Source organism: Pseudopodoces humilis, chromosome 1 (assembly GCF_049639895.1).
Source record: "Pseudopodoces humilis isolate 2021_Gansu_Grassland_sample_001 chromosome 1, ASM4963989v1, whole genome shotgun sequence".
NCBI classification, from domain to species: domain Eukaryota; kingdom Metazoa; phylum Chordata; class Aves; order Passeriformes; family Paridae; genus Pseudopodoces; species Pseudopodoces humilis.
This window is the reverse complement of record NC_142200.1, coordinates 26,407,154-26,434,603: the sequence shown is the minus strand read 5'-3', so window position 1 is coordinate 26,434,603 and position 27,450 is coordinate 26,407,154. Positions and strand designations below refer to the sequence as shown.

Here is a 27,450-nt window from a genome sequence, read left to right as displayed (position 1 = left end):
CATATTTCCATGTCAGCAAGGGAACTCAAAGAGTAGATGAATTCATATTTCCATGTCAGCAAGGGAACTCAAAGAGTAGATGAATTCCATTTATGCAGGCATGGAGAAATTTTTGTGACCAGTAAATAAGCACCATAGCAGTGCCTGGTTATAACCAGACAGAAGAAGACAAGCTGTTGAACATCTCCTTGCTCCAGCTTCTGATTCACTGTGTGGTCTATCTGATGCACAAAAATGTCAAGCTTCCCTAGTTGGAACTGGTGAAGGCAATGTGTGAGAACATTCACATAATCTTAAACTAGGACGTGGAATTTTGCCAAACAGTCCAAATGGAGAGGGCACAAGGCAGTATTACCTGCAGAAACCTTCCCGTCTGTGCCTTGTCACAGGGAATCTCTGTGTAATCCATCTATCCTCTTAGCAGTTGCTGGAATTTATGATCTAGTTGTAAATTTTCCATTACTGCATGGACACTTAATTAAAGTATGCAAATTACTTATTTACACTTACTTAACTTGGAAAACACCCCTGGTTGGAAAACATCCCTGCAGCTGGGGAGGGAAATGGAAGAGTCTTCACCATAAGGCTAAACCCATCTCCACATACATGATTACGCTGGCCACAGCCCAGAAATCCCTCTTGCTTATGTTTCCAAAATCTATGAATCAGTGTTATATACTCAGCATCAAGTCTTTCTGTGGACAGGCTTCCTCCTTGTTCTTTTGTATGTACTTGATAAGACCTACAGAGATTATGCCGGCCTGTCTCAATGGCTGTCTTTTTTTAGACACAATGACTTGTGCCAGGGTTGTCTCTCTCAAGCAGCAGGGTCTGTTCTAGAGTTTCCCTTATGGATGCAGGATTTTGGGGGACACCTTCCACCTTTCTCCTGGTGATGCCTTCTTGCTTACCCATGTCTGGTCTTTGCATGGGAGATGGTCACTGCAGGCTGCAAACTGAACTGGCATAGCCAATGTGAATTAGTTGGATTTTTTTGTCCTAGCAAGCGGACAGAGTTGAAGAACTTCCAGGAAGTTCCCTGTACTAGGCAGTTGTCTATTTGACCCACCTCATCACCAGATAGACTTTTACAGGTGCAATCCTTCTACAGAAATGCATGTTTCTGGATTATCCAGCACTGCCATCTCAACTCTGCCAATGGCACAAGCTGTTATCCCTAAGATGGTTCCCCACTCATCTAGTAACACGCTTCCTGGGCATGCTGCAGTTGTTCCACCTAAACTGCTGTACCGTCACTGCAGTAAGCCTGTTGGCTCCACAGTTAAACATGGGTGATGTGCATGTGTGTGTGTGCTTGCAGAAGCAAGTACTTTCCAGGGCTTTGAAAGGAATTGAAAGGTAGCAGGCAAAACAAAGCAGTTGACAGAAATGCCTGGATGGCATTCAGAAAGTATCCAAATGAGCTCACAATTATGTGTTGTAGCTGCACTGCATTGCAAAGTGGGTAGATGGGAACACATGCTGAAATAGGCCAAGTGTTTTACCCGCATTCCAGCCAAGAGTGCCAACACATTTTTAACATTCACCTAGATAGGTTTACTTGGGCTTTTATTTCTAGCTTATCCATGTATAAAAATTTATACCTACAAACATGACAAAAATACCCATACTAACAAAATATACTCTTTTTTTTTCTTGTTTCAGTATAGATTTTTGTCTATGTGGACTCTTAAATAATATAAGTGGTGGAGCAGAGTGTGCCATAGCAGCCCTTTGATTTTGTAGATGAGTAGCAATAAAACCATAATAAATCCTGGCAGAAAGGTATTTTATAGAGCTATCTATTCCTAGTCTGTAAGTATCAGTTCCTTGACAATAGAAACTGGGGGGGGGGGGGGGGGGAAATAAGGGTTGTGACATAACAGCAAAAAAATTAAACTCAGTATGTTGTTTTTCTTATTTTGGCAAAGATCTCACTGTTGATAGGTTTCCATTCATGCCTACCATGTTTTCCATTGCCTGGCACAAATTTCAGTGGAGTGGAAGGCATATGACAAACTGGCTTCTTGGCTCTAACATGCCACACCAACTATGGCATGCCCAATGAAAAGCACAGTGTGAATGCCTTTTGCACAGCGCCAGGCATGCTATGCACAACCCACTGCAAACAATATGGTGCTTTCTGCAGCTTCTTGTTTTGCTTTTTTATTTTCCACACATTCCTTACTGAAATAGAAGGTAGATTATATTCATATTTGCACAAGGCACAAAACAATAATTCCAAGACAGTTCTGTAATTTGGTGCAATTGCTCTACAGTCTGGCATTGCACAGTTAATGCAGGTATATCTTAGCCTGCTCTACTGACTGAGCAAATCTAGTGAGCTCTGCTTCTCCTTGCCTGTAGTGCTCCAGCCCACTGTGTTTCTGACCCTCCACTGCACTTCCAATGCTTATTCAATGTCTTTCTAGCAAAAACAGGCTCAAAATTGGATTCTAGAACTACTCACACAAGTGTTGAAGGTAGAAATTATCATTCCTGCCAACCTGCTGGCTACGCTCTTGTTAGTGCAGCTCAGTGTGCACCACAGCAAGGACACACTGCTGTCTCAACTCATTTGGTGTCCACCAGGAGCTCTACACCTTCTTGTGCAAAGATGCCTGCTGGCCAGTCAGCCCCAGCCCACTCTCCCCAGGTGCAGGACTTTGCAGTGCCTTTGATGAACTACTTCAGGCTCCTGTCAGCCCATTTCTTCAGCCTGTCTAGGCTCCTCTGGATAGCAGCTCATGACTTCATCCTTGAACTTGATGAAGGTATATTTTGTGCCATTGTTCAGGTAATTAAAGTTCTGCAAGTAATAAGAAAAATTAAATTTCCTTCCAGAAAAATAATGGATACTCTGGTGGACCAAATCTTGTTCATTGTTTGTGAATAAAGTCAATCTAAATTGCCATTATCTGTTTGACCTGTCTCTTTTTGATCATAGGTGTACAAAATTTCAAGGATGGGGACTCTGTGTATACTGGAGCATTTTACCAATGCATCAGTATTTCTACAGGATGCATTTATTGACCTTGCCATTTAGTCTTGTCACTTCTCCACTCAAAACATTGTAATCTGCCTTCATTTTCTCCTCACTGTTTTATGGACTCCTGGCAACCAGCCTATCTTCTATCAGGCAAATAATTCTTGAACCACAAAGATTTTTTTACTTTTTTTTCTTCACTGTTGTTCCTTACCACTTGGCCCCCTTTCTCTTTTCTGCCTGCCCCAAGGATTTATACCAGTCTCAGTAACCCAGGCTGGGTTCCCATTCTCCTTATGGCACATGAGAGGCTTCATATCCCTCTTCTTCCCTTTATTTCCTTCTGTCTTGCTGCTTGGCCAATAAATCTCTCAGTGATTTATCAGTAAATATGCCTAATTGGGAAGATGAATAGGGAAGACATTCAGTTTATAGCTTGGCAGAACAATATTAACTGGTGTGGCCAGCTGGCTGTTTATTTGATCTGCAGAAAACTGTGGAGTTATTTAGGCTACTGGAGTGCTGTGGTGCTGCCCATTCCATCGTTATCACATTACTTCCAAGCAGAGACAAATGTCATCAACATGATGTCATAACATTCAGCCAACTGGCTTATGTGATGCTGATCCCAACACTTTTTGAAATATGCCACAGTTCTGAGGTTGGATCTTTCTATTAAGGTTAGTTTTAGGCAAGCTTATATATATCACAGGTACTAAAGTGCCTCCCATTTGTCAGCATTATTCTATTGCATATGCATATTTTTCAGGTTGAATAGCACACCTACTGTAGCACTGCAGCTGACCACCAGTTCAGTACAAACTAATAACACTGGGATTTTATTCCAGCTGGCTGTTTTTCACGTATAGATGCAAGACAAAAATGTCACTTTCTGAGTACACCCTTTTGAGAAGTGGTGTTTCATTCACTTTCCTAAGAGATCATGTCATTGCTAACAGCAATATTCCACTGTGTTGACTCATAATAATGAAATGACAAATGTCTGTTTAGTATTTTTTAAGCCAAACGCTCTTCCAGCTGTGATCATTTTCAAGTTTTTGTGTGTTTTATTCAATAAAAGTAAAACAATTGAACTATTTCTTCATCTTCCTTTTTCCAAGTAAAACTATAGATAACTTTGCTTGCTTCCTTTAGAAGCAGCTGATAGCCATTCTTTTGAAGCGGGACTTCATTCATTTCTCCTGGTGATATATTAAGTATGACTTTATTGCTCTCTTCTGGTGATCCACAAAATATTCAGAGGACTTTCAAATTCCCTCTACTTAAGCTGTTATGTATATTAATCACAAAACTGAACATTTAAGGGCTCTGGATGCAATCTCTGAAGACAGTGTGAAATACCTGCTGTACCCTCATTGCTTGCAATTTGGGAACCACAGATAGGTGGGATATTTGCCACAGACCTCTTCTCTGTTCCTTCTAGTCTGTGTTGCATTTTGTAAATACTATATTAAAAGTTTATTTTGAGGGTTAAACATCTGTAAAAGTGTGAGCTGGCATTCTCCATTTCTTGCAGAAAATAACTAGAGAGGCAAGTGTGGCCTTAGTAAGCATAGGCTTTTGGCAAAGGTTCAGCTCCTGAGATCAGTGCTTTTCCACTGCCTTGTTCTCCCTTGTACAAACAGTGTAGAATAAGGAGGAAGAGGCAAAGAAAAAGATAAAAAAATATATTATCTGGGAGGGAATGCTTGAATTAATGACACAGTTTGTATCACTGTTTTTATGAATAAGTCAAAACTGGAGTTGGGGTATGCTATGTAACTGACAGCACGTGATGAAAAATAGGTCTGATCTTACTTGCAGTTGCTATTGTTTCTACTGGTAATGGAAAAAGGATTTTTTCTTTGTTTTAATAGTGGACTTTCTCAATCACTGTATTTCTTTCTTCACTTAGTTATAAATAAAAAAAAACATGCAAGGAACAAGATTCTTTGGATGAGAATACTGTAATAGAGGAGCTGATTCTTCCAAGACCTCATAACAGAAGTTACAAAAGTACCGCAGAACTTTTCTAAACTTTACTCTTTCGTTATGCAAGAAGTTTGTTGGTATTCATTAACTTCTATGGTTACACATTAAAAGTCTTTTCACTTGACCCTCTGTGTGGCTGGCTTGTGTCAGAGAGTTGTCTCTATTTTCTCATTTTCTCAGCAAAATGACAGTATGTGCAATTTTTGTAGATAGAGATAACAGCGTCATAGTTGCTGAGATCTCTGGAAGATACAGAGATAACCTGAAAGAATAATTTTACCTTTATAATCAAAACAAAATTTATAAATGCTGATCTGATGAGTTTTGAAATTACATGTATCTAAATCTAGGAATGATGACACAATTACACTACAGAGAAATACAGTCATTCTTACATTGATGAATGTATCAATCTGATATGAATGAACAGCCTTTTATTAAAGCATATTTGTCTATGCCCCGTACCTAAATTCAGAATAAACTTCAAACATTTCTCCATCCCCACTGACAAATCCCTAGTTTTAAAGGTGATTAGTATTATGTGGAAAAATATCTATCTGAAGTGTAAAGTCCGAGCATATGTCTGAGAAGTAAATATAACTGCCCAGCCTAAATCTCCTGGCCAACTATGTGCCTTTGCCTCTTTGAACAGGAATTATCCCTGTACTCGGTCAAAACGAGACTACGGGCTCTTATATTAATGATCTTTTGGCTGATGAATCCGAAAGGAGAAGTGAATAATGAAGGATGGAAACAATATATAGAGGTGATAGTCTGCTAATCAGTCAAGGATCTTGCACTAATTCCTGGTCCCTTGAGCAAAGCCTAAATAAAGTCATTTGGGAGGAATCGCTATGTCAGGATTGCTAGAAATAGCAACCTCCTCCACTCTCTGGAAGTGAGTTATGAAACACGAGCAAACACAACCTCTTCATCTATTTCTGGAAGTAATTTTCGTATCTTTGTCCCCAGCACCATCAGTAGTATCAAGGCTTTGGCTGATGGATCCTCACAATTGCAGATCTACCCTCCCACCATGCTCCTCAGAGTTTTTGGTTTGCTGACACTGACACAGCTTTTGTGAGCACTTCTCCATGACATGTAAGGAAAGGGGATTCAGGCTGCACTTTCTGTCCTAGGACTTTGCCTCTCACTAGCTATACTGCAGAACTATTTAAGTTCTGATATATTTCAGCCCTTCTATAAAGGTAGGTAAGGTGCAGGATCTGGACCATAAAGTGCTGAGGTTCATCTTACATCAAAACTATTTCATGGAATATTTAAAAGCATTTGAACCATAAACATCTTCCAATAAGGCGATGCTATAGTGAACATGGTCAGAGAAAGAACAAGACCTGGAACATTTTAGACTGGGAAGTAGGACTGCAGTTTAAGTTTATAAAGATTGTGGGTTTCTCTTCCTTATGTGTGTTTGGATCTTAAGACTTTTATCACATCACTTACTACCGAAGATTGAGAATAAATGGTTTATATAAGCTTTAGAAAATTATCCTGGTAAAACTTAATAATCTGTTTAATACTGGACTAATCCTTTTAATTCTGACTTACACTTCAATGCAAATTAATATAAACTATACCTAAGTGAACAGGAGTAACCCAATTGTGGGATTTTCACAGCAGACATGCAGACTTTGCTTTTATGAAATGATGACATCATTCTTACTCAGTGCCAGAGCACACGTGTCATGGAGTTACTTTACCTTTATTAAGTTGCTGGGATCTGCCTGGCGTCTTTTCTCCTGACCAATTATCGGTCATTGCTGAGAATTGACAGCAGTTTAGGCCATTGAAAAGTGGGATCAACTTGTGAACCCTACCTTAAAGTGTAAAACCAGAGCTCTCTTGGTTCTCTTTGTTTTCCTGGCTGGGAAGGGCGGCAGAGCCCCAGGCTTCCCGCTCCCTGCCCAGGCCATGCGGCCGGGCGGGGACTGGGCTGGGCCCAGCGTCTCCCGGCCGGGGGATGCGGGCCCTGTGGAGGGGGTTTTCTCCGGGCTCCGGCCAGGCCGGGCCGAGCCGATCTCTGGCTCGGCTGCAGGTTTTTTGCTGTGGCTGGATTCACTGGAGACTGCTGAGTGAAGAAGGAGAGAGGGCTCTGGGCCTGCAGCGGGCTGGGCGCGGCGCCTACACTCTCCAGAGCAGCCATGAGGAACTTTCCATCGCAGACGGCTCCAGCTCCTGCACCGGCCGAGGCCACAGAACTACCTACAACAGCCTGGGCAAGATTTTAACTCTTTCATTTCCCAGATGAGACTTGCGGATTAATCTTTTTATCCAGACAGAGAAAAGAGAGTGATCAACATGAAAAGAGACTTTATAAACTACTAGTGACAGGAAAGAAAAGAAAAGGTAGAGAATTAAGAAGATGCTTTAATTAAGCTGAAATAGCTTTCTGTTAAAACTATGGAAATGGACAATAAGGTCTTGAAAACGCTCCTTTAATTCATGACAGTATATAGGGAGGAATAGAGTGTTCAAAGTGTAAATTTTGAGTAAAAAAGTAGAGTAATTATGGTACAGTGAAGTGCTGGAAGATTTGAAGCCTTGAGAGGCAATGAGAAAACTGTTTTCTGGTGAAGCTCACGGAAACAGATGAAGAAGACTTTTTTTTGCCTTTGAATAACTTATCCTTAAAAATCCCATCCCTAGACTCATGGCCCATACACACTTTAGAGTGATGTAGAAAATGGGAGGAGTGGGCTCTAATAACAGCAGCTCTGGGCAGCTAACATTAGAGCAATGGAAAACTATAACAAAAATAGTTTTTCTTGTGAGAAACTCCATAAATTAACAGGAAGAAACTTCTGTTTCTCTATAAAGACTGGTGAAAAGACTGTAGCAAGAATTGGGACTGTTTTAACCATCAAAGTTCCAAAGGTTTTGTCTCTTTTGTCATGTGAACAAGGGAATAGTGGGTAGACAGGGGATGAAAAGGTTTTTCTGGAAGTTTATTCTGGTGTTCTTATTGTAGTTTGTCAATAAACTTTCTTTTTTTCCCCCTTTTAAGTTTTATGCCTGTTTTGCTCTTGTTCTAATCCATATCTCACATCAAGAAATAAGTAATTTTTTTAGTTATTGGTTTAAAACCATGACAACACGTAAGGAGATTGATCCACACTTAAACAGAGACTTACATTTCAGCACATATGCCATCTGTGTAATGCTTGCAGCAACACCATAATGGCAAACTAACTAGAAACTTCATAGGAATCTATGTATTGAATTTGTGTGTTTATTTTTTCATGGATAGATGCTGTCTGGTGAATTTTAATCTCACTTCCTGAATGCTCTTCATTTCTGAACTCAATGACTATCCTTTAAATCACTTCAGAGACCAAGCCTGTCTTACCATTTTTTTTTATATAAATCTGACTTTAATATTATCTAAAGCAGCAGATTTATTAGTTACAACACAGAAAGGGGACCCACCAAATTGTGACTGGTGGCCTGCCCTGAAGTAACTTTCTGTGTCTCATCAAGATTTAAGAACTACAAAACTTGTTGGAAGTCAAGGTTCTAGGGATTTTTGTGCATGGGGTGAATTATCAAGAATTGTGGAATCCTACTTCTAACTCCCTCATTATTCTGCTTTGTAACCATGAACTACTCCCAGTGTTCCTGACTACTGAGCTGCTTCCTTACTCTTTTCAGACCACCTCTGCTTGAAACCAAATTCAATCCCAACCATTGTCTTCAATGCCATCTGTGCATTTTCTTAAAACACTTCTCTTGTACAGACCATGGTCAGTAATGAAGAGCACACCAAAGACTTTTAAAGGTTTTCTTTTTATTGGCAGAGAAGAATAGTGTTTTTTAAGGGATTCTACACAGGTCTTTTCTGAGAATGAAGCACGTGAGTATTTGATCTGGAGAGAGATGTTGATGGACACAGGATACTCAGGCTTAGGGAAGTTCTTACCCTAGAGGGAAGGGGTAAGAACACTGTTTTGAATACGGAAGAAAATCAAAGTAGAAGTCAGAAGAAAGCTTCCTGTCTTATTTGTCCTCTTGAGACCCTCCAGTCCTAGAGAAAAATAGCTCAGTGAAAGAAGATATATGAAAGACATTTGTTTTTCCTCAGAAATAACTTATTTATTTGAAGATCTGAATTAAAGTGTCTAATGTTAAAATGTTTTCTTAGAATGCTTCTTCTTTCTTTCCACAGTTGTTTTTAGGTTATCTAAATGTCAAGGAGTTCCAAACAAACACCAGCTCTGAAAAACTGCTGTGCCTGAGAGCCCACGAAAGAAATTTCAGTATCTAAAAATTTGAGTCTTCCTACCGAGGCTGTAAACTACAACCTCAAATCTGTCCATTAAAGTCAGTTTAAAAGACACAGTACTTTTATGTCACATCCTCTCAATCTGGAGATTTGTCTGTGGGTCATGGCAGTGAGATGCTCAGAAATGAATGTGAAAACTGAGGAAGAGGTGGAAAATAGCATGTGTTCTGTTAGACATAAATACAAAGCTCCTGTGTACCTCATTCATGTCTCCACTTTCACTATTGCAAAGTCACTGGAATACCTCGGGCCATTCCAAACCTTCATCTGTTATCTTGCCTCAAATTGTTCACAGCAAAGTTATATGTAATTCTTCATTGGCTATCAGTTCTCTTTAGCTTCAATAACTCATACAATCTGTTGGTGTTTACCTCTCTGATGAAGTGTATAGAAATACAGCTCTCACCCTCTTACCATTTGTTTGCCATGCAAGCTTTTGTTTGCTATACTAAGCTTTTATAGTCTCCTCTTATAAAAGAGGGTCTTTAATGGCCTTGTCTCCCCTGCACCTGTTGCAATTCATCGTAATTCAGCTTCATTAAGCCAACAGACCTGTCTCACAGGTCATACCAGGGTCTCTTTAGCTCCAGTGACATGTCCTTGGTTTGTTCCTGGGTTTTTCTGTGAGCAGCTCCTGCCTGGTAATGCTTATTCACGTGTTATCACCAACAGACCCACTCTTCTTCCTTCTCTTTCACTTCCTCTTCATATCAGAAAAAAAATCTATGAGCCAGGGTTATGATTCAAGACCACCGTGTAGCATTTCAGCTACTAAATTTCACCCACTGTAGTTTACAAAACATTCAGAGATAGAGTTTTTTTCTGCACGATGACTCCACACTTCCATCCTGTGCCATTTCCATTTTCCTTCAACCAACTTGTGCTTTTTACCCTCACTTCATTACTAGCAAGTAAACTCACTCCTTATACAGAAAGTCTTCTAAAATTTAAATCACAGTATTCACCTTTCAATCCAGTGTTTTGTCTTCTACTTAGCCCCTCATCCATTCTTACACCATTGGTCCTAACCTCTGTCTTCTCTATCTAATCTGGCAATTCCCTATGTGTCAGAATAACAAATATTTTTAGAAGTCATTTGATTTCTGTGTGTCACGTATGGAACACATGTTAGCAAGTATGCTTACAATTTTGAGTGCAATCTGATGCATAACACCCTGCTAAATGAAAGGAGAATTAGAGCTTTAGCAAAACAAACAAATCCTTTGCTTAATTTGATAATAACGATTTTATCTGGAGCTGGCAGGAGCTGAATCTTCAACTAGTTTAATGATTTCCACTTACCAAGAAACCTTGCAGTGGAGGAAGCAGCACCTTTTTAAAGGGTGGAGCAAATAATGCCACTGAATTTTTGCAGGGAAGCTGTTTATGAAGGCAACGAGAGACCGCACAGCAGGGAGCAGCGCTGGAACCCAGGCGAACACACGGGAATTTCATGGGGAAGGGTGTGAACCTGTGACAGCCATTTACAAGCAAACGCTGTTGGATTCATCCTCTGCCCCCCTGCTGGGCCCTGGCTCCGCGCTGTGCCGCGCACCCAGGGGCAAACACGGCTCCAGCGGGTCCCCTGGGGGGACACCCGGCCTCTCCCAGCCGGACAGGCCTTACGCCAAGGCGGCTTCCTGCAAACAGCCATAAAACGCCACGCCAGCCTGCCTGCGACCCGCACATTTCACTTCAGCAGCCAGCCAGGCTAAAGCTTCCCGGTTGATCTGGTTGCGAATCCGCGCATGGATGCGTACATATATCACTGGAATTTTAAAACTATTCCTGCATTGCCTGTGTCTAGTGCTGGCCGTTCGTGCTCTTCTGTATTCCCATCTCTTGGGCTCCGGGACAGGCGGTGGCAGCCCTTTCCCCTCGCTGGGCGGTCCCGGCCCTGTCCCGGGCCGGCTCCTTTCCCGCATTCCCGGGACAGCGGCAGCCGGGCGGGCGGCGCGGCTCTCCCCGCCCCCGCCCCGGGGCCCTCCCGGCCCTCGGGCGGCGGGGACGGGCATGGATTTGGCGGGAGTCTATAAAAAGCCGGCGTGAGACGAGGCCGCTGTCCTGCCAGAGCCGCCTGCACCGCACCATGATCAACCCCAACTACTACCCCTGGGGCTACGACAGCGACAACGGTGAGCGGCCCCCTCCTCCCGGCACCGAAACCCGGGGGAAGCGGGGGCCCCGCTTCCCGAGGGAGCGTGGCGGGGGATGCGGGCTCCGGGCGGGCCCGGGGCTCTGCAGGTGGCGGGGCCGAGGCCGCTCGGTTGTCGCTCGCAGGCACGGAAGAGGCGAAGCTGGTGGAAGGAGAGGTCAATGGCAGGGGTTCTTTAAGTTAAATAAAGTCAGTTTTCTGACTGTTAATGAAAATTAAAATTCGACGTAGTAAAATCCGGCTTTAGGCTAGCCCTAATGCGGGAAGAGCAGTGCTGGGCTGCAGGCCCCGCCTGCCTGGAGAGGTTGGGGTATTGGTGATCTCTTGTTCTGCACTCTCCCCTGCTGCAGGAAGAGCAGCTCAGCATTGGTTAGGCTTTTCCCACATGAACTCCTCGGTAAAACCATAATGGTAATTAAGTCCATGCTTCACGTTCTTGGCATGTCCAGAGAAAAGTGACCTTTTCTTGTCGCATATGGCTACATGGTGCCACATTTGAATCATTTGGGTATATCATGTTTCTAGCCACTGCTGGACTTGGACTATACACCTCTGGTTTTCTTCCTTGGCATATTATCTCCTAGTAGTTAGTCGTGAGGTTGGTGTAAGAGTTTAGGTTCAGTTGAAGGACTTGAAGTATCTAGTATTCCAGCTAGAAATCAATCTGGTTGCCTTTTATACAGTGAAAGTCTTGATAGGGCATGAATAACAACTAGGTAATTACTTATTAATGCACTTAAATGATGTTCTGTACTTAAGCAAAGCCAAGCTTGGATTAATTGTATCAAGTATATCTCTCTGGAAAAGATTTTTATGATACTTCTCTACTTTTTTGTAGGACCAGATCAGTGGCACAAAAATTACCCTTTTGCAAAAGGACGCCATCAGTCACCAATTGAAATCAATAACAAAGAGGTGCATTATGATAGTTCTTTACTACCATGGTTTGCTAGTTACGATCCTGGTGCAGCTAAGACCATCCTCAATAATGGGAAAACCTGCAGAGTTGTATTTGATGATTCATTCGATAGATCAGGTCAGTTTTGTTTCCATCTCTGTCATTATATGTAAGTGGCTGTTCCTTAATTTGCATGGAAGAGCCTGCTCTGAATGTTCAGGCTGTCAGAAGGGTACTGTGTATTGCCTGTGTGTGATGTACAGGTTTCTCTGACCAGGTGCCCTGTGCTGCTGGTGGGGAACTTCTGGGACTCCTTTTAAAATTGATCAGTAAAATCCTAGGGAATGGAGAGAACCATAAAGAAACTTGGTACAAGGTGAAATAAGGTGTGAGATAAATTTCTGGGGCTGCAAAAAGTCATTGCAATTGTGTAGCTTTCCAGGACAAAGGAGGCCCAGGCTTTATCTGTGAGAGCTGAATTCCATTTTACCTATCTGAGATGCCCAGCAGAACATCTTAAGTTACAATATTTAAGAACTCTATCCATGTAATTTGTGGTAAATGAAGTGACAACCTAGGTGTTGCTACAACGTCACAGTATTTAATCAGTTAAAACTCTTCCTGGCATTCATGAGGTTTTGTCTTAATGAAGATTGTAGGGCTGATAACTTCAGTTGTGTCATATAACATTTGATATATTTTATCCACTTGCAGCTATGAGAGCATGCAGTGTACAGACTTATTTCTTACCTGCATTAAAACTTCCACTTTCTGTATAGCTAGGACTGACAGCTGTAGTTACTAGGAGAAATTTTACTAATAGATTGTTTAATGTTAAGTATATATGGACATGGATTTGATTTAATGGATTTTTAACTAATTACTTGGGTTTCATGAAACTGAGGATCAAAATGTTTGTAAGCTGGACTAGTTAATATACTATCAAAACTTACAATTACTATGCAGTCAAGAGTTTTGTAACTTTTTCTAGCAAAGTGGGAATTTTCAATGTTATTTGAAGAAAAATATTATTGTCACATAAAATGATACAAGTACAGAAATGTAGCTGTGGCACATGAGAGCTCCATGACTATTACCGTATTTTTACCATCTGTTCTGTTAGTTAGAACAGCATCAGATATACCAGTGGTTGCATCTTCTGCATGAAAATAAAAGTGCAATTATTGTTAAAATAACTCAAATTTTCAATGGGAGGCAGTATCCAGGCAGAGTAATCTACAGCATGGATGCAACACTCACAATGAAGAGCAGAAAGTTTCAGAATGTTCTGAAAATTCTTTCAGATGAGCTGCTCAGTAACGGTTGTTTTGATCTCAGAAATAAAAAGCAACTCAATGCAAAAAAAAAAAGTAGGTGTATATCTCAACTCTTTGAAGTCAAGAAACATTCAGTGTTTGTTGTTATGTTTCCTTTGTTATACCGTTGCCTGCAGTGTCTGTGGGTGGTGTTCTTTCTCTAATATAATGCTAATTGCAGGACGAATTCCACTGTGCATACTCCTACTGGCTTGAACACATATTGAGTTTTTTAGGATATGTGCAATGGCTTATTTTTTATGCAAAAGAACCACCAGCTGTACAAAACATACGTAGGCAATAGTGATCATATAGGAATGAAACTTTTATTCCTTTGGAACAAAGACATTCATTCTCTCTATGTATGTGTATGTGTCTGTCACTCTGTCTGAGTTAACCAGAAAACTAATGGCTTCATTTATTTTCCTGACTTCTTCCAGTTATAGTGGTCATACCCATATCTGTACTTCTGTCTAGATTTTCATTAGTTTGGATAAAATAGATTGCTGACTAAGTTGCCAAGGTGAGTGATAAAATTAATTACTTTGTATGCCTCCAAGTTTTACATCCATTGTGTATCCTGCCAAAAACACTTGGAGTATTCACAACTGGGGATAGTTTCTTAAATTCAGACAATTAGAGTGTCATCCAATGTAACTCAGGTATTAAATTGAAAAAGACCTTATTACTTTTATGTTTGGGGTTAGACTAGTGGAAGGAATTTGAGAATTTATTTCCAGCTATTTATAAAGTCTGAACTTAGAGAATCTGCTACAAAATTGAAAGCTTTGCTGACTTTGCTGACAGATAAAGTTGCTGTAGGAGCAGTACCATGTCTCTGCTGCTTATCCATACAAGTTAATGGATTCTTGTGGACAGTTTCCTGTCTTACTGTAAAGATGTAGATGGACCTTATGCACTGTAAAATGATTGCAGGTGTGGTCTGGAGCCTGAAAATTGAGGAGAGAACTAGGAGCTGAAGACAAACCTTCTAGGTGGCTGGGCCCAGTAAAACACACCAGAACTTGGGTACTTTGGCAGCCTACCACTGCTATGGTTTTTTGGCCTGATTGGCAATTCAGATACTCTTTTAGATCCAGCAGTGACCCAGTTTTGGTTTGAATTTGGGTGGAATCTTATTTCCACTATCAGAATCCACTTCTTTCTAAAATTAAAAAAATATTCATATCAGAGAAGTGTCCTGAGAGCTTCTAGCTGGTGGGACAATTGTCTTTATGCTTTTTGATATATATACTTATTATATAGATATAACAATATCTATATAATAAATATATATTATATAATATATGTTATATAGATATAATATTTATTTATATTATATATTTATTATATAGATATAACAAATTATATTATTATAATTATATAATTATATAATATATAATTATACTATAATTATTATAGTTAATGACTCTTTGGCTTTTGTTGCAATAGCTTGGTTAGATGGTTACACTGAAGTGTTGGATTGAGATACAGTAAAAATCCAAAAGTCTGGTAATGGAACCCAGACAGAGCAGCTGAGGAGAGATACACTAAGGCTGTGTCACATGGATACCTTCCTTCATCTTCCCTCTTTGTTGTTTTTGTTGGCACTTCCTTTGGACATTCATCAAACAAACAGATTCCTACTTCTTTTTTTACTGGCTTTTGGATGGATGACATTTAAGGGCTTGGAGTACCTCAGTGCAGGTACACATTCATACAGGGTTACCTTGATGCTGTTTTCAGAATCTTTTCCTGTCAAAGAAACATGTGGCTTTGAAAATGGATCATGAAAAAAAAAAATAAAAAATGAGAGACAGTTACTGTAAGAAGTTGGAGCTTATTGCTAATCAGCTCTTTTAGCATGATTAGGGCTTGTGGCCAGCATTTCCTCAGATACCCCTTTGTGGGAAATCTCATTCATTTTTGCAAATGAAATTTTGATTATCAACTTCTGGTAAATAAAACATTTGTTCACCAGTTATTATAGACTGAGGACAGACCCCAGTAACTTCAATTAAACCAGGGGAAGTCTGTCCATAGACGTTCCAGTTTTGGTTGCTTCCTACAAAAGATTACTTAACATTTTGTCTGCTGAATTTCCACTGGAGAAAACCAGTAGCTGTTACAAGAATAGCACCACTAAATCCCAGTAGTTTCATAGTTGTGGTACCACTCAATGGCTGTACTGCATAAGGCAAAAGGCCTGAAAGTTAAATTCTTCCTTAAGTGTAACAACACATCTGTTATTTCTCGTGTCTGCATGAAGGTATTGAGAACTCCTGTACTTGGGTACAGAGAATTTAGGATTTGAGCTTCTGTTAACTTCAAATTTCCATTGTTAGAATTGAAAGTGCTTTACTTTTAATTCTAGTCAAGGGCCTGGTGAAACTACAGGTACACAGAGGACTGTCAGTTTTCTGTCCCTGGAAGTGGGGCAGCCACCTATTCAGCCCTGCGCAGATCACAAAGATGATTTGGGAGCTCACTGATGAACAAACAGGCTGTGATCCAGGGGCACAAAACTGGCAAAAGTGTTACAGTGTAGGTGAGGGTGGGTGGCAGGCCAACAGATTTCTGTCCGAACCCTCTTTTTCCCAGTCTGTCCCTAAAAGAGTACAAAGTGCAAATAGAAACAAAAGTAATCCTGCTGCATATCTATTCAGTGCTTGCTTAAAGGAAATTTCAGTGAGAATTGAAATCTGAGTTCCAAAAGCTTTTAGGAAATACATTTTACCCTGCAGTTAGCTAGATGGTTTCACTATAGAGATCCTCTTCTGAGCAGAGGCTTTTTTATGGCTTATAAAATGTGACAGTGATGTGAAACACCTGTGGGTTCTGTGCTGCACTGTTAGATTCTATTATGAAGCAGCATAACAAAGATAATGTGTCTTTTCAATTGTCAAAAGTAGTACATTACTAACTTAATTTCATTGTGGTTTACCAGTTAATTTTACGGATTTGGCAGGATGCAAGATCATAAATCTTACTAGAACAGTCATTTCTTCTCATGTTTATAACCACAGTTCATCTCAGGAGTCTGTATTGCTCTCTGTTGGTTTTTCCACCTGGCTTTCGTGATATGCCTTTACAACACACAGGAAAGGCATTTGTATAAGATGACTTTGCCAGTTTTACTTTAGTGAGAGCAAATGACAATTGAGCCTAGCACAGGTTAACAACCAGACCCCTACAGAAGCTGCTCAGCAAGTGGATGCACATATTTGAAAACCTGCTTGTCACTTTTCTGTTGTCAAGGGCACCCAGCTAGCTAAAGTGACTGGAGTAGCCATCTTCTCTCAACTGCATGACACCTTCATTTGGCTGTGTCATAGAGAGAGTGAGAGACGAGGTTTTCTTGCCTTAGTTACATCCTTCCGTGCAACACTTGCCCTAGTGATTACTTAGAAAGTGAAGAAAGCCCATTCTTTTATTAGCTTGTTTTGTCTCATGCTGCTCAGCTGATGATGGATCAAATAAAAGGTGAGCTTTTTTCCAGACCAGATGTCCTTGTGTGTGTGTCCATGCAGGATTGTTCCATAATAGATCATTCTTCAGTGTGGATGTGTGGGGGGCACAGAATTTAGGCAAGAGAAACGTGACGTTTTTATATCTGGTATCAGGCACTGCTGGGTCATTGAGGGTGATGTGCAAACCCATTTAGAGTCAGTCAGTGAGCAATGGGATGAGAGTTTGCAGCAATAAGGCACCAAAAAAGGAGTGAATACTTTTCTCCCCTGTCTTCCTCAGCTGGTTTGTATATTCTTGCACCTGGGCCACATTACTTTAATGAAAGCAAGTTTAAGGGAGTTACATTTTGGTAATTCTGCTGTGACTTGCAGATATTTAAGGTGAACAATTCCTGTGTAGTAATTGTCAGAAAAATTCCCCGTTACATGTAGTTAATATATGCAAACATTGCTGAAAAAGAATGTCAAGATACCATATATCTTCTTTTATATTCTTTTTCTGTTATATGATTGTGCATTTTTATTTTTTTAGTATTGAAAACAAAAGTCCAAGAGGATAAAAATATGTTTAGAATTTAAGTTCCAAAGCACATGCTTAAAAAGAACCCTCTTACTAATTTTGAGCTATGCAGACATAGTGTGGGATTTTTAATGTTTTAAATATTGTAGAACTTCATTCTCATAATGGTTTTGTTTACTTTTTCCCTTTTTAATGTGCAGGAAAATTTCATTTACTTACACTGTCATTTTATGTATTTATATGTTCAATACTACACACTTGTAATTAAAAGAAAGGAAATGCCTCTTTTTTCCTTCAGGAGGTGTTGTTTGCATCATTTTTTCTGCCTAAAGTGTGCTAGGCAGAAATTACTGTCTATTTATAGATGAGTTAAGCTGGAATGTGTTGGCATGAGATTAGGCAGAGCTTCACCTAATGCCCAGTCAAAAACGTCTGCTGATGGCCCATCAGTGGAAATAATGACATATTTTTACCTTAAAGAGGATTATTTGGCCTTACAGATCTATTTTAATGGAGAATTGATGGCCTTGTCAGCTACTACTCTTACCCTGATTGTGTTCACCACAGTTCTGAATGTCTATGGGAAGAGGTAAAAGGAATTTGTTGAGAATAGCAGCTTGCTCAACTCTTAGTGCTGTATTTCTTGAGATGATAATGGATTTCATCATTTTCAGATTGAAGGATATTTTTCTCTGGAATATAAAGACCTGTTCTTGAGAGCTGCTGAATGTTTTATAGGAATGCTATAACTTCTATTCTCAAAAAAAGTGAATGAGAGTTGAGCATTTTTTAGTATTTGGTGAATGTAAAGATGTTCTTTTTATTTTATTGATCCTTTCAAATAGACCACCTTCATTTACATTATTATTTAAAAATGGTGACATTACTAGAATAGTAGATACCATTCATCACAGGCTGAATTTTTGTTTAGAAAATAGCTTGCACTTTCAGTGACTGCTTTTCTGATTTATTTGCTGCTTTCTTTCTCTTATTCCATAACTGGAGGGAGCAGCCATTATTGCAGAAGCAGCATCAGTAGTTTCCCAACCTTTTAAACAAATAAGTCATAGCCTGCAGTAAGATACACAATTTTGTAGTGTTTTGTGGGAATTTGTTTATCATCTAGCACTTAGTGGTTGATCTTAATTGTGGTTATGTTTGCTTACTTTCACATCAGCAAATTCCTGAATTGAATCTAGGGGAGATTAAGATATCTAAATTTAGGTGTTAAATTTGGGATTTTAAAAGTTGATGTGTTATATCTAGACTGCCATTTGAGGTAACAGAGTTGGAGTTCTAGGAGTCCAGAGAATACACTGCCTGTTGAGTGTCTGCTTTAAGGCAAGAATAATTACTCTAGAGGCTTGACTGTTCTGATTAGGGGTTAATTCAGTTACCCAAACACAGGCATCCCATGTAATGTTTGATAACCTAATTTATTTCCCCTTGCCTCCAGATATTGGTTTAGAACATACAGATCTTCCACAGATCCTGGACCACATCTCTCAATCTCTGGATGTGTCTCTGGATTATTCCAGAAAGTACTAGGTGCACATTTATGCAGCTGAATTAAATCAGTGATCTCCAGTGACTGTAGTGGAAGCCTAGACACAAAAGTTCTCCTCTGCCTATAGGTGCTTATAGCTGGTGATTGCCTGACATGTGGCTGAAATCAGTGCAGATTTTCAGAACACAGAGCATCTGTGCAGCAAATATGTAAATACATGTGTAAATATTGTAGATACGTATGTACTTCATTTGAAAGAATTGGGAGATCGTTGAGTCTGATGCTGTTGCAGATTGTCAATTGCAGTGCTGAGAGGTGGGCCACTTCCAGGGGTCTACAGGCTGCGGCAGCTGCACTTCCACTGGGGCTCGTCTGATGACCACGGCTCCGAGCATGTTGTGAATGGAGTGAGGTATGCAGGAGAGGTAAGACTCACCATTACTTTCTTTAAAACAGGTTGTAAAATAAAATTTGCCGCTGTTGTTCTGGTGGGACAAAATTAGTAATTTCTCTATTTTTCAGGGAGTTCTTTTTATTTATTTATCTTTGCCTTTTTATTCTTGGTTCCATCGATTCCTATAAACATGATTCAGGTTGAAGTCATTCTCACAGCAGGAGAAATGAAAAATTCTGTGTGAAACAAAGGTTTCCATGTTCTCAAATCAGTGTGGTGTGAAACAGCACAGCAAGACTGAATTACTCAGAAGCAATCCAAACTTACTAAAACAGTATTCTGAAAATATAGAATGATGGTAGAAGTACAAATTGCAGTGATAAAAATCAGGGGGGAAGAATGAATTACCTTGGTTCTTCAACACTTTAGGATTGTAATGAAAATGAAAAATGTAGACTAATAATATACATGAAGGGCATTCATATGGATTCTTTGACAGAATTGCTGTAATTTGAATGCCAAATGGAAATGAATCACATATATGTAGATGATGTCTGAGCTGCATGTTCTACCTGCTTACTTAAGCAACTTTTCTTCAGCTTAAAGATGAGATTCTTATTATTTTTTTTCAATTTATTTTTCAGATATTTATAGTTTATTTTAAAGCAAATATGACTATAATTAATAATGTATGAGAGATATAAATGATATAGGACTTTGCTGTCCTTTTTTTTTTTTTCTCCTTCTTGGAAGGTCTCAATATCATTCCTTGTTGCCTCAACTCACACAATTATGTTAAGAACTGTAAATTAAGCCTCTGATGGCTTGCTGTTGAATAATGGGTTTTTTTTACACATTTTCCTTTGTTTCAAGCTACATTTGTTACACTGGAATCCCAAATACAGTAATTACCTTGATGCTAAGAGAAGAACTGATGGGATAGCTGTTTTGGCCATATTTTTGCAAGTAAGTAGAAGCATGCAACCCTTCTTTGCATTGATGCTATGGAGTTTCTATTCTTAGAGGGTTAAAAAAAAGCAGAACCCTCTGGATATATTTTCTAGGGATCCTACCACATTGAAGGGGTTGACTTTCAGTAATGTATCCTTTTCAAGTTACAGAGCATGAGTCATTATCTCAAGTGGTATCCAAAACTATACACACTTGTCCCTGCAGCTATTGTGTCACTATGTGGCTCATGGAATGGGGACACGTGTCAGAAATGGCCCTCTGACCAACAGCAGTCAGCTGTCTTTTTTGCTAACTGGGGACAGATTTCAAGGACATGTATCTCTTCTGGGTTTTTCATGAACTTTCTCTCAAACAGAACTGTCTCACAGGCAATACATATTATTCATGCTTTTTTAAAAATCCTTTTAGGGGCATTCACCCTAAGCCTGAAATATTAGCTGTTGCTCTGTCTTGTTCAATTCACATCCACTAGAGACAGCACTAGAGATAGAAAGCTGGATGTCTCTTTTGAGATCAGCAATTGCAAACAATATATCTGACCATGAAATCTGTGTTGTGAAATTACCTGTTATGATAAAATTTCTGTACTGATACAATTTCCTCCTTTGCATCATAACATCTGTTGGGGTGGAGGCAGAGGTAACAGACAGAAGTCATGGCTTACCAAGCTGGTAGGGGTGATGGGTTAGGTTAATTCATTATAATTTTATACTTGATATATGTTTAGATGCTCATATAGAAAAATAGGAGAAAAGAAACCTGGTCAAGCAGAACTCCTTGCTTAGCTCACACTTTCTTCTTTACAGGTAGGGGAAACTCCCAAAGCAGAGATGAAGAGAATTCTTGAAGAAATAAATGCTATCAAAACAAAGGTAATGATGTTGGCCTTTTCATTCTAGTAAAATTGCTAAAAAAAAAAAAACCAAAAAAAACCCCACAGTGTCTGACTTTCTGGTTTGCAAATTCTGCTCTGCAACATTTCCAGAATATATTTGGGAATAAAACCGTGGGTAGCTTTTCCTTAATATGAAAAATCATTTCTTCCATCAGCCTTCCTTGACTTTAGTGGGGCTTATGAGTTTGGTGAAAATTAGTAATTTCCCCAGTCTTTGCTCACCTAAAAACTAGGCATGGAACCTTATTGCCTCAGTGGACAGTGCCAAATAAAAGACATACTTAGAAATTGGTCCATTTGGCCTTAATATGTAGGATGCCTAATGGATCTCTGGAAATGCCACTGACTAGACATTTGTGTCCTAGATAACATTATGTGATAAATCTCACGTTTCATAGGCTGTCTTGCTTGTTATTAGCACAAATATGAAAGTTGTACCTGTCTCACTTTGTTGTATGGTGACCTAATGCAATATTCAATAGAATTTCCATAAGAAAGACCAGAAGAAGGAGTATTTCTGCCCAGATATGAGTGAAACACATTGGTACTGGACAGCACTTCCCATGAGTTAGCTCATGTACAAGTAGCATCATGGAGTTTTCTGTTTCATCATGCTTTCTCTGGGCCCATCTGTGAGGGTCATTTAGTCCACCTATCTTACTGCACCATTTTAGCTTGTGTAGATCTGTGCTTACTTTCCTCAGTTAATACATTTGAAATATCAGAGTCATTCCCTGTTTCTTAAAATAACAGAGTTTTACAGTAATCTTGGCTAGATTTGTTGAAGAGTTTTCTGTTTGGTTTTGTTGTGTTTTTGTTTTTATTTTGTAGGGAAAAAATGCTCCTTTTCCAAACTTTGATCCTTCAATTCTTTTCCCTAAATCTCATGACTACTGGACATACCATGGATCTGTCACTACTCCACCTTGTGAAGAGTGTGTTACCTGGATTATTCTTAGAGAGCCCATCATAGTCAGTTCAGACCAGGTAAACTTCCCCCTTCATTTTATTTACATGCCATAACCTGAATGTATTCTTTTGACAAGGAAAACAACCACTGGTTTTGTGAGAAATTACAGGATTAAAAGGAGAGTGAAGAACTAGCCCACATCCAACACCATGGTACTTCGAGCCCACAGACATTAGAGAGCTTTTTAAATTAGTAAAAACATACCACAGTGTAGTTGGTAAGAGTTTTCTTTCAAAAACATAATTTTTCAGAATACAAATGTAATGGGATTGGTGACTCTGTCTGCCCTGCATTGCAGATGGGAGTGCAAGCTGGAAATGTTGAATTACATGCTTGATACCTGTTTTTGAAAGGCATACTGGCTACATTTTCACAAACGGGAGCAACAACAGCTAACTATAATTTATTGTTAATGTCAAAAACTTCTTTGGTCACTTACTGTAAAGAAGTATTTCTTGTTAATTTCCCCTCCTAATTTTCTCCCAAGTCCAGTTACAGGAATTTGAATGCCCTCTTTCAGCACATTTCAGCCTATGATTCTACTCTTACCACACAAGTCTGTTTTCTCATCTGAGGTTATTCCTCTAGTCAGCAGCCTAATGATACAGTACCACAAATTTCAAGGCTCCAGATATAAAGCATATGAATATTCATCAAGGGACTGACATATTATGTAGATGTTGTATTTGGACACATAACTTTTCATTTTAGGTTTTCAAGATGATAATGTGTTTAATGTATTCATTGGATGTGCATGTTATCACAAAAAGGAAATATTTTTATTTTCTAGTACTTTGTATTTAACTGGCTCTTTATCTTTTAAGTAATACAACCCAGGTATGATGAGAACCTTACCTGGCAGTAGATGAAATATGGTAATGTGTTCATGTATTTTCAGAGCTTATTGAATTGCTCTGCCTTCTGTTTCTTTGTCCATCCAAATATTAAAATATGGGGGCTATTCTAAAGTGGGTACTTATGTGAAAACAACAAATACAGTCTGACTGACTGGTTTCCACAAAATGAATCATCTTAAGATGTTCATATTACAGAAGATCAGCTACAAATTATATTAGGAAAAGTGTAGTCATTATTGAGCATCTCTGATTTAAAATGCATTTTAAAAGAACTAACCATATTATTGATCCAGCTTTATGAAAAGACTTTTTGACTACAAAAGGTAGTCAAAAGGTGTTTGGGTCATGGTCTTTTTCTCAGCTGTTCTAAAATTAGTGCATTTTTGGAAAACATACAAGACTGTTCTTTAACTATCCCTCTTGTAGAAAAAATGGAGCATCTAAGTTAAAGATTAATAAAGACAAGACATTGACTCTTACCCTGAGGTAGCTGCTTTTCAGGCAGAATTGGAAGCATGTACGAGTTAATTGTCTAGAAATACAATAGAAATACTTCCCTCACTCCAGAGTCCCTGTCCTCTAAATAATATATTCATATGAGGATTGTGTTGCCAATTATTTCTAATCCTAGACAGTGTAGTACCATGGCAGCCTCATTAATAGTGATTATTTTAAGTGTGTGTGCATTTGCAGTGGATTTCTTGGATGCTTTTGCAGCCAGATGGTAACTGTATATTAGCCACAAGGGGAAGTGCAGTCGCTGCAAATCAATGCTCTGCAGGAAAATCAATTCACCAGAAATCCCAGTGAGGTAGTGTGGGTGGCCTAGCTGCTCAGATTACTTTTAATGAAAGAACAGGAATTTAACTGTGGAATAACTCTGTCTAATTGCAGACTAATTTTTTCATCTTTATGTAATCTTAGCCTGAATACATGTTGGTTTTTTACTGAGTAGAGCAGATATTTCAAAAATAATAAACCCCAGCACTCTTCTCTAAAAGTAATTTATCAGTATTAACAAAACAGATGAAAAATTTTCATCTCTTCTGTACAAATTATTCTTCATCTGAAATTTAATTTCAGAATATTAATCCACTGGATGCATGTTCTGCTGGTTATAAATGTGACCTCATCATTGTTCAGGCAGACTGAGATGGCTGGCTTTTCTGAGCTGTCCAGTGAAGAGTAATGTTGAGATGCCCGAGCTAGCTCAGTTCATAAACTGGAACGGAACGAGTTTAACCACAGTGAACCCAAGTTTTACAATGTAGACAGAAGTTCTGCTTGTATTGGCCTTGAAGTCTGTACTAAAAAGTAAATACATCAGTGTATTGAAGCTCCTGGTGAGCAAAGGTGATGCCTGCCCTGCACTATGTTTTCAAGTTTACAGGGGAAATGTGTGTGTGCTTTTCAAGGTAAGTCATTCAAACAGGGACAGGCTAAATGTCCAAATCACAGCTGATGAGCTTTGTGTCTAGTGTAGTGCGTGGTAGTGACAGGAAATGAGTACAGGGTATCTGTATGCATGTTGCATCCTTTGAAAATCAGAAAGCAGTAGAGAAAGAGTGTTAAACAGTTTTGACTATTTTAGGCTCTTTATATGGCATCCCTCAAAAAAGGAAACACACCTTGGTATCAACAAAGGAGAGTCAAGCTGCAGACCTTGTTTACAAACCATTTGAAATCTTAACCAAGTCTTTATCTAGATTTAAATTCCAATTCCTGTTATTAATAAATAATGGACTTCTTGTGTCACTGCAGAAAAATATACCCTCTGCTGCAGACTTACCATGGAAATGAACAATTAGTTTATAATTCAGCTTTAAAACCTTGTAATTCTAAAGGATTCTTAACTATCAGGCACTAAGGCAGGATTAGAGTAGAAGTTTATTACAGCACAAGCAGCTGTATTCACATTTTCTGACTACTTCCCACAGTTTCTCTGGCTGTAGACAGTTTGACACTGTTTTTCACAATTCTGTTCAAATAGGACTCATTTTTCTGTTTTGACTATCCTAAGAATATCACTGCTAGGAAAAGAACAGAGTACATTTCCTGTGGTGGTGGGGTGAAAGACATCTTCACAACGTTGAAGGAGACTTTTCCACAGCTGGACCAACCTCCTTAGTTTAATTGTTGGGCTGTGGATTTGATCCCAAAGGATTTCCATCAGGACACTTCAATTTTTGCTCTTGTGCAGATGGCGAAGCTCCGCAGCCTCTCCAAGAATGCCGAGAACGAACCTGATCACCCCTTGGTTGATAACTGGCGCCCAACTCAGCCACGGTATTTCAGGATGGTGAGCGCGTCGTTCCTCTAGGATGTGGCTTCTGTTGGGTGGCTCTGAGAGAGGCAACCTCTCAAAATAAGAGGTGTTTTTGTTTTGTGTCCTTTGCTGCATTTACATAGAACTCCAGCTGCTGATCTGGAGGCTGAAACTCGAGTTGTGGAATGAGAATTTCACTTTCAGAGGATAACATTTATTTAGGCAAATTCTACTTGTAAAATGGAAGTAGAGAATCTGTTTGGTTCTTCATAACTTTTTTAACATCAGCTTTTGTTAATAGTTCAAAGGAAGGAAGAAAGAAGCTACTAATAATTAGACAACAATTTCCTATTGTGCACGTGTCCCTTTATGCTTGTCTGATTGCATGCTAAAGAGGTTTCAGTTAAGAGAAGTAACTGGTTTCACCATTAAATTTTCAGTAGACGTTTTCAACATTATCCATATCCAGCTCTGAGCTGCACCAGTTAATCCACAAAACATTCTTGGAAATTATAAACTCTTTTCATCTTTGGAATGTAAAATATGGAAGGATAGGAAATTGTGTTATAATCATTGATACAGAGCTAAACTTTTACTTTCTTAAAGTAATGGACAGGTGAAACAGAGGTCTGTTCTGAAAATTGTATTCACCGAGTTATATGCAGTTAAACCTATGGGAAGGGGGAAGAGCTATTTCTTTTTGTGTCACAACTAGTTCCCTTTATTAAAAGGCTAATTTCCATTTTAATATTGTAGCAGTCAAGGTGACATAAATTTTGTGAAGTTGGTCTTTGTATCCTTCGTATATATTTTATTCATATATGCAAATAGCTTTTCTGTGTAAAAAGGGTGTTAAAAGAAAGAGTCCTTAGTCTAATATTTTTTGAGACAAATTCTCATTTAATGTACAAATGTAATCAATCCTGCTGTCAATGAAACTTGTGCATAAACATCTGAAACTACAGTTGGATTCTTAATCAAAATGCAGTTGAACAATGTGGTTTTGTGTCTTGTTTTAGTACAAAGAGCAATTAAACAGGATTGTAATCCTCTAATTGAAATAACAGTATTTCTGCATTAAAAAAAATCCAACAATAATAAATACATTTACCTAAGATTTTTTTCTTCTGTAGTTTTTTACTATTTAGAAACATGTAAAAGTAACAGAATTTTAAAGAAAGACCTGTCAATTTCCTCTGTATTCTATCTCTGTAGAAACTGACGATGCATAGTATCTTTTTCAGATGCTTGAACTACAAGTGTACCGGTTTTACGTGACACCTAAATAGCTACATCCTTGAGACATCCACATCTGTTCTTTTAGTGACATCATCTCTATTCTGACAATGGCTTTCTTGCAACATCATACGAGTCTGCACAAGTTGATTGCAGAGTGGAAAAGTTCAGCCTGTATCCAAACTCACTAAAGTGAAAGATAATTTACCATTGAGCTCAGGAAATACAAAGCAGGTGCAGCTCTTGCAGTGGCTGGATTCTTGGCAGCCATATTCTGGGCCAGGAGGATGATGCTGAGCTTCTTGATCGGAGAGGGATTGTTATTTCATTAAAAAAAGGAAAATTGAAGCAAAAATAGATTTTTCAAAGTGCTTAGTTTCTTGTGAATTGCAAGGTAAGTTGTTTTATAAGGTACTTTATTAAACTGAATTGCATATCCTAGAGTAGTTTGGGGTTTTTTTAATGCAATTTATGGTATTGCAAATCTGGAACATGTAATCTCAGGGGTTTTTAAAGCTATGGTGGTTTCCCAGTCAGACTTTGGAAAGGAGCTGTCTGGGTGCTATAAATGTAGCTGAAGTAAGCCTCATGCTCCAGACCCATGTTTATTAAGTTGGAACCTGAAAAGTTGAGGTAATCTCTCAAAAGAAAGTGTCATTTGACTCTTCCATGCAGTTGATTTCATTTTATCTGTATTTATAATTTGTTAAAAGTAG

General features: G+C 39.0%; 1 protein-coding gene across 1 annotated transcript; it reads left to right on the top strand.

Annotated features, from left to right (window-relative positions):
* The first annotated feature begins 11,297 nt into the window (after positions 1–11,297).
* LOC102102730 (carbonic anhydrase 3-like) lies at positions 11,298–26,615 on the top strand. Its single transcript, XM_005517052.3, has 7 exons — positions 11,298–11,413; positions 12,272–12,469; positions 19,451–19,569; positions 20,412–20,504; positions 21,317–21,382; positions 22,237–22,392; positions 25,433–26,615. Exons 1-7 carry the CDS (start codon positions 11,368–11,370, stop codon positions 25,550–25,552), a joined length of 798 nt encoding a protein of 265 aa, XP_005517109.1. The 5' UTR covers positions 11,298–11,367; the 3' UTR covers positions 25,553–26,615.
* The last annotated feature ends 835 nt before the right edge of the window (positions 26,616–27,450 follow it).

Excerpts from the sequence above, each read along its gene's own strand:
- LOC102102730 (XM_005517052.3), top strand. The coding sequence starts at position 11,368 with ATGATCAACCCCAACTACTACCCCTGGGGCTACGACAGCGACAACG. Across the intron at positions 12,470-19,450 it reads TGATTCATTCGATAGATCAG|TGCTGAGAGGTGGGCCACTT; the intron begins GTCAGTTTTGTT and ends TGTCAATTGCAG. Across the intron at positions 22,393-25,432 it reads TCATAGTCAGTTCAGACCAG|ATGGCGAAGCTCCGCAGCCT; the intron begins GTAAACTTCCCC and ends GCTCTTGTGCAG.